At 72.0% G+C, this 12,131-nt stretch overlaps 2 protein-coding genes across 3 annotated transcripts; one reads left to right on the forward strand and one right to left on the reverse strand.

Annotated features, from left to right (window-relative positions):
• Positions 1-66: 66 nt before the first annotated feature.
• CFD (complement factor D) lies at positions 67-2,780 on the reverse strand. Its single transcript, XM_063357842.1, has 5 exons — positions 2,616-2,780; positions 2,224-2,377; positions 1,795-1,939; positions 1,175-1,432; positions 67-596 (listed from the first exon to the last, which is right to left on the reverse strand). The coding sequence occupies exons 1-5, from the start codon at positions 2,677-2,679 to the stop codon at positions 423-425; spliced, it is 795 nt and encodes a 264-aa protein (XP_063213912.1). The 5' UTR covers positions 2,680-2,780; the 3' UTR covers positions 67-422.
• Positions 2,781-2,947: 167 nt separating this feature from the next.
• Positions 2,948-9,324, forward strand: PLPPR3 (phospholipid phosphatase related 3). 2 transcript variants are annotated; one of them, XM_063357830.1, is made up of 8 exons: positions 2,948-3,219; positions 5,991-6,110; positions 6,309-6,494; positions 6,719-6,848; positions 7,072-7,267; positions 7,356-7,413; positions 7,713-7,886; positions 7,973-9,324. In XM_063357830.1, the coding sequence occupies exons 2-8, from the start codon at positions 6,036-6,038 to the stop codon at positions 9,239-9,241; spliced, it is 2,088 nt and encodes a 695-aa protein (XP_063213900.1). In that variant the 5' UTR covers positions 2,948-3,219; positions 5,991-6,035; the 3' UTR covers positions 9,242-9,324. The 2 variants fall into 2 exon arrangements, with proteins under 2 accessions (XP_063213900.1, XP_063213901.1); XM_063357831.1 differs by lacking the exon at positions 2,948-3,219 and having other exon boundaries at positions 5,569-6,110.
• The last annotated feature ends 2,807 nt before the right edge of the window (positions 9,325-12,131 follow it).

Below are 12,131 nucleotides of genomic sequence, written 5' to 3' on the forward strand. Positions count from 1 at the left end.
GTGCCCCCCACCCGCCCCGGGCAGGGGGTCCCACGCAGACCCCGCCATGGTCCTGCCAGCTCTGCCTGCAGGAATCACCATCGCTTTATTGCAGCGGGTCGCGGTCAGCGTTACGGCGCGGTCAGCAAAGCCTGTGGCTTCCACCAGCGCGGGGGGCTGTGACCCCCCACCCTTCCCCGGCCGGGCCCCACACTTTGTAAGGGGCGGCCGTGGCCGGGAACCCCCTTCCCCCGGTTTCTGGCGGGTCCCCCCAGCCCAGCTCTCCTCCCGGCGCGGGGGGATGCTCCGGGGGGGGCGGCGGTGGGAGCCCCCCGGGCGCTCGGCGGTGCGGCTGTCCCCGAGCGGCAGCGTGGGCGTCGTGGGTGCTCTGGCCGTGCCGGCAGCAGCAAGCCGTGGCGTGGAGCCGGGTCCCCAGGGACGGCTCAGCGAGTGTCCCCCTCCCCGGCCGCGGAGGCCATGACGCTGTCGATCCAGGCCACGTACGGGGCGATGCGGGTGTAGATGGCGGGTTTCTTGTAGTTGCCGCAGACGCGGGAGCCGGCCGTGACCACCCCCTCGGCCACCCCATTGCAGACCAGGGGGCCGCCGGAGTCTCCCTGCAGAACCAAGGCTCCTCAGCACTCGGCAGGGACGGCGGCCCCGTCCCCCACCCGGAGCTGGGGGTCCCCGCCTGACCCACGGCTCCGTGGGGGTCAGGTCCTCTCAGACGTGGGTTTCCCCCGCAGGAGCTGTGGGTGGGGGTCAGCCCCGTCCCTCGCCAGCCCTGGCTCCTCTCCTTGCTCTGCTGACAGCCTGGACTCCCGGCTCTGCCGGGATGCGGTGGGGCAGGCAGGGGCAGGGGACACTTTCAGGGTGGCCCCTATCGTTCTGGCAGAGCCATCGGTGGGTGCCCTTGGGGTGCCCTTGGGGTGCGCTGGGTCATGCCCATGGCTCATCCCCATCTCCAGGCTGACAAGAGCTGCTTTGCAGCATCAGCCGAGGGCAAGGAGCCCCCCCGTCACCCTGGGGGTGCAGCCCCACAGCCCCACGCCTCACCTCCTCCAGGCTGCAGGTCTCCTCCCCACCGCCCCCCCTTCTCCCAGACCCCCGAGGGGGTTCCCAGCCCCAGCCCGTGGGTCCAGCCGAGGTTCCGTGTCTAGGAAAGGACGGGCTGGGAGCCCGGGGCAAGCGGTACCTTGCAGGTGTCCCTCCTGCGGGAGTCGGTGCACATCATCTTCTCGGTGATGGTGTTGTCGTGGCGGGTGCGGTGGTTGCAGACGTCGCGGCTGATCACCGGCCGCTCCACCTGGTAGAGCTTGTCCGGCCGGCGGCCGCTGTGGGTGACGGTGCCCCAGCCCGCCACATCGCACACCGTGTCGGCCGCCACGTCCCTGTCCTCCCGCTGGAACGGCAGCACCCGCACGTGCGCGTTGAGCTCCGCTTTCTCCTCCAGCTGCCGCGAAGCAAGAGGGGACCCGGGTCAGCGGGGGCCGGTTTATGGCCCGGGACCTGGCACCGGGACCATCCCAGCCTCCGCCAGGCTCAGGGCTTCGCCGTCACCCCGCAGCCCCCGGACCGCAGCCGGAGCCGCAGCCACGAGGATCCCGGGGAAGACGGAGTCGTTTGGATGCAGCCCAAAGGTCTTCGGTGGGGGAAGGAGGGATGGACCCATGGGGCGGGGAAAGAGGAACGGGGGACGGGGGGGACCGAGCAGCCCCAGTCTGGCCTCGAGGGTTTCCTCCCACCGCCCTCAGTGACCCCAAGGGGCAGAGGGATTTGCAGGAGGGAGGAGGGTCCCGGCAGCCCCGAGCCCACCTGGAGGAGGAGAAGGTCGTCCTTGTTGTTGTGGATGTTGCTGCCGGGGTGGGGGATCTGGGCGCGCACCCGGTACAGGCGTTTGTGGGGCTCGGGCTCCGTCAGGGAGTGGGCGCCCAGGAGGACCTGGAAGACTTTGCCGTCCCTGGAAAAGAAGCAGCGCGTGGGGCGCCGGGGGCTCTGCCCACCCCGTGGGGCACACGGAACTGGGGGTGGCACTGCCCCCGGCCACGGAAATGGGGGGCCGGAGAGCCCCCCACAGGGTGCTGGGACCTGCCGGGGGGGGGGTCACCGGTGCCCCAGTGCCGGGGTCGGGGCTAACGGAGCAGGGTTTGGCCTGAGTCCAGCAGCCCCCCACCCCCCCACCCCCAGGACGGAGCAGCCCCCGCACTGACACCCCCCCCCCCCGCCCCGATCCTCAGCACTCACGTCTCCTCGGTGCAGTGGGCAGCGCTCAGCACCCACTGCTCGGCGATGAGGAAGCCCCCGCAGACGTGCCGCCCGTCCAGCTGCAGGGAGGCCATGTATGGCCTCAGGTGGGGCTTGGCCTCGTAGCCCCCCAGGATCCGTCCCCGGGGCTGCCCTGTGGCGGGCGGGAGAGAAGCCGGGTGAGCTGGGCATGGCGCGGGGAGGGTCACCCCCGTGGTCCCCTCCCGGCATCCCTGGACCCCTCCCCGCAGGCCACCGCAGTCCCCAGCTGCCGATGGAGGCAGGAATCAGGGGGGGGCTGGGCAGGGGACACACATACACCCCCACCCCTGCCCCATGCTGGGGATGTCGCTGCCCCAACCTGTCTCCGTCCCCGGGGGGGGTGCGCTCACCGTTCACCATGGCCCCCAGCAGCAGCAGAGCCAGGACAAGGACGGGAGCGGGACTCAGCCCCATGGCTGCGGTGGAGCCCAGTGGTTCCTCTGCCCCAGCTGTGGGGTCCGTGGGGTCCGTGGGGTCCGTGGGGAGAACGCCGCTCAGCCGGGGCTGGGGCTGGGACTCACTTTTATGTCCAGCTTTGGGGTGGCGGGGGCGGGGGGGGGGCAGGAAGGGGCAGCGCAGGGGGAGCCGGAGGCGGGGGGGTTTCCGCAGCATAGGCCAAATGTTTTTAAATATTCGGCTTATAAAAAGGGGTCAAGAGTTCCCGGCACAAACAGGGCGGGAGGGAGGAAACAGCCTGTCCCAGCTGCCGGACCTGGCACCGGCCGCGGGGGATTTCTGCGCTGCTGGTTTCAAAGCCAAAACCGAATCCAGCGCTTGGCACGCGAAGGCTCCGGCACATGCGGCAGCGCCAGGGCTTGGCCCCAGCACCCCCCCACCACCACCACCACTGCCCAGGGACCCCCACCCCCGGGGGGGGCTGCCAGTGTGTGCCGACTGGGTGGACGGCCGGGGCAGCGGAGCTGAGCGTCCCCCGTGGGTTCGCCATTGGGGCTGGTGAGGATGAGGAGGGCGGGGGGCAGGACCACCAACACCTGGAAGGGGTCCCCGGGGGGAGACCCCCTGCCCCGAGGGAGCTCCGGCGAGGGCTGGGGTGCGGCGGCGGTGGCAGTGGCAGGGATGGTGGCAATGGCAGGGGGGTGGCAGTGGTGGGGGGGCGGTGATGGCGGAGGGGGTGATGGTGATGGCGGTGGCAGGGATGGTGGCGGCAGCGGCAGCCCCGGTCCCCCCCTGCCTTTCTCCCCGGTGCCACTAAGCGGAGCCACCGCCTCGGCTCCCGCCGGTCCCGGCGTGTCCCCGAGCTCCGGAGCCGCCCGTCGCCTCCCCCCGCGGGTCCCCGAGCGACGGCACCGAGCGACGGCCGGGCCGGGGCCGGGGCCGGGGCCGGGGTCTGGGCATCGCTCCCCGCCCGGTTGGGGCCGAGCTCGCTCCTCGCCGGGGTGGCCACCATTGTCCACAGCGGGATCTGGCCACGTTGTGGCCAACAGGCTCTGCCGTGCTCCCGCCAGCGCCGCCGGGACCGGGAAAACCGGGGAAACCGGGCAAAGGGACGGAGCCCACCATCATCATCCTCCTCTCCTCCTCCTCCTCCTCCTGCACCATGAGCCTTTACGGCTCAAAATCGCTGGGTTCCCTTCGTCTGTCTGCACAGACCCCCCCCCGCACCCCGTGCCATCGACCGCCCGACCCCCAGCGCCAAGGGACGGGGACACCAGCCAGGAGGGTGCTGGGGCGCGGGGGCCGGGGTGCCCCGGGGACCTGGGGGTCCCTCTGCGGGGGTGGTCGGGCCTCCCGCTGTCCCCCATGAGTGGGGCAGCACATGGCGAGAGGGCTGGGGCCATGTGGCCGTGGGGGGGACGCGACGCAGCCTCCGGAGGTGGCCGAGTCTGGCTCAAACCGGGGATTTTCCGCGGGGAGAGCGGCTTAATCGGGGCTTCCAGGGATTCGGGATTTAGACGTTAAATGCGCCGGCAGATTTCTGCCCACTTAGGGCCAAAAATGGAACGAGGGCAACGTGTGGCGGCTGGTGCCGCGGCGTGGGGCTGCGCTGAACCAGACCGTGAGCTGGGGGGGGGGGTGGCAGGGGGGCGAAGTGTGGGGTGTAGGGCACGGGAACAGGGTACGGAGCAGGGCTCGGTTGGGAATGGGACCCACTGCGAGCGTGGGGCAGCAACGGCAGGGGAGGACAGGGCTGGGGATCTCGACCTCGTCCGAGAGGTGCTGGTGGTCCCGGGGGGGGGGGGCAGAGAGTCACACCCGCTCCCCCAGCCCTGAATTCGGGGTGACTGGAGGCTCCAGCTGAGGGTGGCCTTGGGCTCCATCCATGATGCTCCTCTGCCGGCACCGGCATCACCAGCGTGGGGACAGGGTCCCCTCCCCCCGAGTCACCCCTGAGGTGCCTGGGACATGGGGTGCTGGGGGCTGGCGGGGCTCTGGGGGGGGGGGGAGGGGGCGTTTGGGGGGTGACACACCCCCATGCTGCGGGAGCCCCAGTTTGGCAGCCCTCGGGTCACCCCGGCCCCGGGGCGGGGGAGGGAGGGGGCTCCGCGGGGCAGGAGGGTCCCTGGGGAGGGGGGGGAACCCCCCCAGCCCCCAGCACACGGGGGGAAAGCGCTGATCCGGGCGAGGCCGAGCCCCGGTGGGGTCCCCCCCGGGTGCCAGCTGCAGAGCCCGGGGTGCAGCGCAGCTTAGGGGGGGGGTCCTGCTCGCAGCCCCCGACCCCGCCCGGTCCTTTGTCTCGCCCCAGACCCTCCCCAGACCCCCCGTCCCCGGGCCCCGCGGGGGCTCAGCGTCCCGGGAGGGGCCGGGAGCGGCGGGGCGGGGCGGGGCGGGGGGCGGCGGGGGGAGGCGGCGGCGGAGGAGGAGGAAGAGGAGGAGGAGGAGGAGGAGGAGGAGGTGGCGGGGGCGGAGGAAGCCGCCGCTCCCCGCGCTCCGCCGAGGCAGGAGCATCCCGGCTCCCGGGGAGCCCCGCGGCCGCCGCCCCCCCCCCCCGCCGCCCCCCGGCCCCCCCGGGCGGCCGCAGCAGAGGTGAGTGGGGGGCGGGCGGCCGCGGGCAGCACAAAGGGCCGCTTCCCGACCCCCCCCCACCCCCACCCCCCACCCCCGCCCTCCCCGGCCCGACCCCCGCCCGCGGCTGCGGCACGGCCGGGAGCGCCCCCCCTCGCCCCGTGCTGTGCCCCTTGCTGCCCCCCCGTTAGTACCCCCCCCGGTAATACGTCCCCGTTATTCATCCCCCGTTATTGCCCCCCTCCCCCCTCTATTGTGCCCCCCCGCTATTGCCCCCCCGGTCCTCCATCTCCGTTATCTCCCCCCCCCTTCTCTTTTTGCAGCCGGGGCTCGGTAGCAGTTTCGGGGGGGGTTGGGGCCGGGGGGTGCGCGGGGACCCCCATCCTCGGCTGGGCTCTGCGGGGGGCACACCCCCCTCCCCACGCCCTCCGCAGCAGCCTCGCCGCCTGTCGCGGTAGCGGCCGCCTGTCGCGACAGCCGAGCCTCCGCCCCACCTGTTGTCACAGCCCCCCGCTCGGCCGGACCCCCCACCACCACCCCGGGGTGCTGGGGGTCCCCTGGGGGGGGAAGCGGGGACGGGCCCGGCCCGGTTCGCCCCGCGGTGATGCCCGGGGTGGTCCCGGCGGAGGCAGCCCCCCGGTACTGGCGGCATCCCCCCGGTGAGCGGCTGCAGGGGGGCAGCGGGGCGAGCTGGGGGGCTGCCCGCCCCGCCCCGCAGGGCTGAGAGCTGGGGGGTGTGTGACGCTGCTGCCCCACGGCAGGGCGGAGGCGCAGCCCGGCGGGACCCCGGCACCAGCCCCAGGACCATGATCCCCCCCAAGGAGAAGGCCAGGGCTCCCAAGGACAGCATGACGCTCCTGCCCTGCTTCTACTTCGTGGAGGTGGGTGTGGGGGGGTGGGGTGTGGGGGGGGCTGAGACGGGGGGTCCTGCCCCAGGCCCTGGTCTTACCCCCCCAGACCCCGGTCCTGCCCTGGCGTAGAGGGTCTGGGGGCTTTGCCCCTTCCCGGCGGGCTCCGCGATGCCGGTGCGCATCATTTGGGGGTGGCACGGTGGTCCCCACGCTCTTGCCCCCCCCCAGCTGCCCATCGTGGCCTCCTCCATCGTGACGCTCTACTTCCTGGAGCTGACGGATCTCTTCAAGCCGGCCAAGGTGGGCTTCCAGTGCTACGACCGGGCGCTTTCCATGCCCTACGTGGAGACCAACGAGGAGCTCATCCCGCTGCTGATGCTGCTCAGCCTGGCCTTCGCCGCACCCGCCGCCTCGGTGCGTCCCGGGGCTCGTCCCGCTGAGGGGTCGGGGGGGCGCTGAGGATGGAGCCGGCCCGGCGTCAGAGCCAGGGCTTGGCATCCCGGTGCCAGCAGCACCAGGGGACCGGTGCGGGGAGCCTGGAGGTGCCCTGCATCCGCGTGGTGGCACCGCCGATGTCCCAGACACACACACCCACACCCCCCAGGGCAGCACCCCCTGAGCCCCCGGTTTCTCCCCAGATCATGGTCGGGGAGGGCATCGTGTACTGCCTGCAGTCCCGGCTGAAGGGACGCGCCGGAGCCGAGGGCAGCATTAACGCCGGCGGCTGCAACTTCAACTCCTTCCTGCGCCGCACCGTAAGGTTTGTGGGTACGTTGTGCCGCAGCCCGAGCAGGAGCTTTGCCTCTTGGGGGGGCTGATCCAAGGGTCTCGGGGATGGAGGGGACGCGGGGACACCCGGGATGCGATAGCGGGAATGAACGTCCCCACCCAGACACCGCACTGGACCCTTCCCGGTGCCTGTGGGTGCCCTGGGGCTGGGTGCCCTGCGTGGGACAGGGGTGACCCGTCACCCTGCTCCTGCCACCCCCAGGCGTCCACGTGTTCGGGCTCTGTGCCACGGCCCTGGTGACGGATGTGATCCAACTGGCCACCGGCTACCACGCGCCCTTCTTCCTGACCGTCTGCAAGCCCAACTACACGCTGCTGGGCACCCCCTGCGACGCCAACCCCTACATCACCCAGGACATCTGCTCGGGGACGGACAAGCACGCCATCCTCTCCGCCAGGTACGTGCCGGGGGGGTGCGTGTGTGACCCGCGCCACGATGCCAACCCCGTCACCCTGTCCCGACCGTGCCCCCGTCTCCCCCCGCAGGAAGACGTTCCCGTCCCAGCACGCCACGCTCTCGGCTTTCGCTGCCGTCTACGTGTCGGTGAGTTCCCGGCACCGCTTGGCTCTCGGCCCCGCGTGTGCCAGCTCCGGGGCTCCGTGCCACCGGGCGGCAGCGTCCCTCTGCTCTCTGCACCCCCTCCCGTGCACGGACGAGCTCTGCCGGACACACGTGTCGAGGCGTGGTGCCTGCACACCCGTGTGCTCACCCACGCGCACGCACCCCCGGGCTCTCCGCATGGCCGGGGGCTGGGCAGGGGGGAGGCTGCGGTGCCCGCGGTGGCAGCGGGTGCCACCAGCTGCGACTAACAGCCTGTCCCTGCCCCATCGTCCCGCCGCCAGATGTATTTCAACTCCATCATCTCGGACAGCACCAAACTCCTCAAGCCCATCCTGGTCTTCGCCTTTGCCATCGCCGCCGGCGTCTGCGGCCTGACCCAGATCACCCAGTACCGCAGCCACCCAGCCGACGTCTACGTGGGCTTCCTGATCGGCTCCGGCATCGCCGCCTACCTGGTGGGTGCCGGTCCCTGCCCTCGGGGCTCGGGAGGGAAGGGCGGTGGGCGCAGAGCCGTGCTGACCCCACGCTCCCCCTCCCACAGGCTTACCACGCCGTTGGCAACTTCCGTGCCCCGATGGAGAGGGTGCCGGCGCCGGCGCCGGCCAAGGACGCGCTGCGGGCACTGACGCAGCGGGGCCACGACTCCGTCTACCACCAGAACAAGTCGGTGAGCACCGACGAGCTGAACCCGCAGACGCGGCTGGAGGAGGTGGCGCGGCCGGTGCCGCGGGAGAAGAACTCCCTGGGCAGCCTGAAGCGGGCCAGTGTGGACGTGGACCTGCTGGCCCCCCGCAGCCCCATGGGCAAGGAGAACATGGTGACCTTCAGCAACACCCTGCCCCGCGTCAACACCCCCTCCATGGACGACCCCGCGCGGCGGCACATGACCATCCACGTCCCCGTGGACGCCTCCCGCTCCAAGCAGCTCATCACCGAGTGGAAGCAGAAGTCGCTGGAGGGCCGGAGCATGACGCTGGCGGAGGAGGCGGCGGCGGCACACGGCCGGGGGCCGGGGGATGCCGGCGAGGACGTGCCCCCCTCTCTCTACCCTACGGTGCAAGCGCGCTCGGCTGAGCGGGCGGCCATGGGGCCCCGCGTCCTCATCCAGTCGCGGCCGGGCGCCTCGCAGCTGGTGCACATCCCCGAAGAGAGCCAGGCGGGCGCCGGCGCCCCGGCCGGCAGCGGGGCGGCCGTGCGGGCCAAGTGGGTGATGGTGGCGGAGAAGGGGGGGGCGCAGCGGGTGGCCAACCCCCCGCGCCTGATGCAGGTCATCGCCATGTCCAAGCAGCAGAGCATGGTCTCCGTCACCCCCAAGCACTCGGAGACCTCCTCGTCCTCCACCAGCTCCGACTCTTCCCAGTACCGCTCGCCCTCGGAGCGAGACAGCTCCAGCATCATCACCATCGACGCCCACGCCCCCCACCACCCCGTCGTCCATCTCTCTGCGGGCAACGGGCCCTGGGAGTGGAAATCGGGGCCGAAGGGGCCGGAGGGGCCGGACGCCTACGAGCTGGGCGAGATGGGGAAGGATTTCCGCGGCTTCCGCCCGGCCAAGAGCGCCGGCGTCTCCCCCGGCTCCTCCGTCAGCGACATGGAGCAGGACGAGCCGCGTTACGGCAGCCTGGCCGCCATCCCGGGGGCGGTGGGGGGCGGAGGCGAGCGGGGGGACCCCCCCGCCGAGGGGCTGCTGGGCACGGCCAGCCGGGAGTCCACGCTGCGGAGGAAGCCGGCCGAGAGGGACGGGCAGGGGGACAGCGAGGTGGACCACTACTACAAGAAAATGCAAGCCAGCCGCAGGTTTAAGGACTGAGCCCCCAGTTGCCTCCCCTGCGGCCGGCCCCCAGCTCGGGGGGCTGGAGTGGGGAGGGGGACACAACGCCAGGGTCCCCTCTCTGCTGGGGTGCGGGGGGGGGCGGGTGGGGGGGGCACCAGGGCGCAGCTCTTTGGCATTGGGGCGACCGAGCGGCACGAGGACGTGGCAGAACACGGTCACACCGGACACGGAGCCAGCCGAAACGTGTGGGGGACACCCCCTCCCCGACGCAGGACCCCGCTCCTGCCAGGGCAGCTGGGGGGGGGGCTCAGGGGGCTCTGCCAACCCCCCCCCAATCCCATGGGGCCGGGCAGCTCCAAGCACTTTTGACTTTCTTTTTCTCTCTAACATAGGTGCTGACATTTCTGAGGGGTTAATTTATTACGGCTCTGGAATTGTACATCTTGGGGTGGGGGGGGGGGTGGGGAGGGGAAGCGAATGGTGCTGAAGGGCTTTGGGGGGGGGGGGTTGGATCGAGGGGTCCTGGGTGGGAAGGCGGGGGGGAGCTGCCGTGGGGCAGTGGGTCCCAGCTTGTGTGGGGATTTATGGATGTGGGGAGGGGGTCCTTGCAGACACCCCCCCACCCCATCCTACACCGCTGGTCTGTGTTGGGGAGGGTGAGGGGGTGCCAGGAAGTGTGCGGGGGGGTCTTTGCCCAGGGGCTCTGGGCGTGCGGAGGCTGTAAATAGCGCAGGGGCTGAGGCCGGGGGTGGGCGATGGCGGAGGGTGGTGGGTGCAGGGTGCGGGTGCTGCGGGGGCTGGCAGAGGGTGGGGGGAGCCAGGGCTGAGCCCCGTCCCCCAGGAGCAGCAGCCCTGGGCTGGGGACCGCGGGTTTTGGGGGGTAGGGGGGGGCAATGTCGCGAGGGGGGGGGGATGTCTCTAGGCTGTGAATGCGTCTGTTGGGCAATGGCTGGAGCTGCTTTGGTTTGGAAAGCAAATAAAACATGTGGATGTTCCCCGGCTGGGCTCCTTCGCCTGGGGGGGCGGCGGGAGGGATGGTGGGCAGGAGACCCCCCCCACCCCGGCCCGGTGCTGCCAAGGGCAGGGCTCAGAGCGGGGGCTTCGGGCAGGCAGGAGCCGTGGGGGGGGGACCCTGCCCGAGCACCTGAGCCTGCGCCGGGGCCCCCCCAGCCCAACGGCGAGGGAGGGTGTGATGCTGCTAATGCACTGGGTGACACCCCCCCTCCCCTTTCCAGGGAGAGGTGGCTGCTGAGGGCCCCCCGCCCCTCCGAAACGGGCTCAGGCTCCTTCTCCCCCTTCCATGGGCCACGGTTGAGCCCCTCCAGGCTCCCCATTCCAGTAGCCATCAGGCAAACACAAGCCATTCCGGCACTACAGCGTGATGCGTGACCAGCCATCGCTGCCCCATGGCGAGGAGGGGGCTCAAGCCGTGCTGGGGGCTCCCTCGCACCCCGGGGAGCTGGGGGGACGGGGGGGGCTGCCTGGCCCCACAGCATCGCTGCCACCCGGCTCGTCCTGCGACACCCCCGGGGACGGAGGGGCCCTGCGCACCGAGACCCCCCTCGTCGTCCTCCCGCCGCGGCAGGAAAATGCCGGCGCTGCAGTTTCCCGCCTCGTTGCTGTGGCAACGTGGGATCCGGCACCGCACCGGGCTCCCGCGTGGCACCGCCGGCAGTGGCACCGCCATGAGGCCCGGTGACCCCCAGCCGCTGCCCCGTGACCCCCCCCCCGTCACTGCACCGCAGCGGCCGGCAGAGCCCCAGCAGGGTGGACGCCAACCGAGGGCAGGCACCGGCGGCGAAGGCCGGTGGGGGCACAGAGACCTCAGTGTCCCTCGGTGCCGCTGCCGCCTCCCCCAGCCCCATCCCCGCACGGTGACGCTGAAACCCCGCGCGACCCGGCCACGGCGCGGAGCAGCATCTGGTCCCATTTGTCACCGCTTGTACATCGCCCCGGGGAGCGGCGGCCGCCACCCCGGGGGAGAAGCGGGGACGGGGACGGCGGGCAGCGGAGGTGGGGGCAGAGGCGGCGGAAAAGCCGCCGAAGCCCAAGGGAGCAGAGCGGGAATGCCGCCACGCTGCTTCTGTGCGGCGGGCAGCGGCAGGGCTGCTGGAGGGACATCGGGGACACTGGCAGGGCACGTGCTCCGGCTTGCCCCGGTGCCACAACGAAGGGGCTGGAGCAGCCCCAAGAGCCCCCCCGCGGCCCCGGCTTTACAGCAGCACCTGGTTTTGCTCCACAGCCCCTGGGAGCTGCCAGCCAGCGGGGGCTGAGCCCCCCCCGGAGCCGCTGGGACCGTCCTAGGCTGGGGCACGGTGGCGGGGGCACCCTGTGTCCCCCCCCAAACCGGGGCGAGGAGCCGATGGCAGCGAGCTGCCGCTGCCAATTGGCTTAGCAGTGGATATCCCAAAGCCTCCGCCTTGCAAACATATGGATTATCCCGCATCGCCCGGGCTGGGTGCTGGAAACGCCACCCGGGGATTAGCGGGGGGTTTTTTTGCTGGCAGCAATCGAGGGCCGGGGGGCTGCGGCGGGGGCACAGGCGGGTTGTGCCTGCCCGGTTAAGGGTTGGTGAGCCGGGGGTGGGGGGGGTCCAACGCCATCCGACAGCAGCAGGAGGCCACGGCGGTGTCACGTCCCACCTCGGTGCGGGTGACCCGGGAAGGGGAATGGGGGCCGATGGCGGCGCAGAGGCCTCGCTCGGGCAGCCCTTGGCGGGGGGCGGGGAAGGGGCGACGCGGGGGCCCCCACTCACGGCTCATTGCGGTGAGCGATGGCGTCACGCGCCGCTTCACGCTGCCTCTGACCCAGCTGTTTCCATAGCGACTGCCAGCCCCGCGCCATCCCGCAGCCCCCAGCCCCCCCCCGTGCCCAGCATCCCACAGACACCTCCCGTAGGGACACACGGGGCCCAGGAGGGAGCAGA

This window comes from Chroicocephalus ridibundus, chromosome 22, assembly GCF_963924245.1.
Source record: "Chroicocephalus ridibundus chromosome 22, bChrRid1.1, whole genome shotgun sequence".
Lineage (NCBI taxonomy): Eukaryota > Metazoa > Chordata > Aves > Charadriiformes > Laridae > Chroicocephalus > Chroicocephalus ridibundus.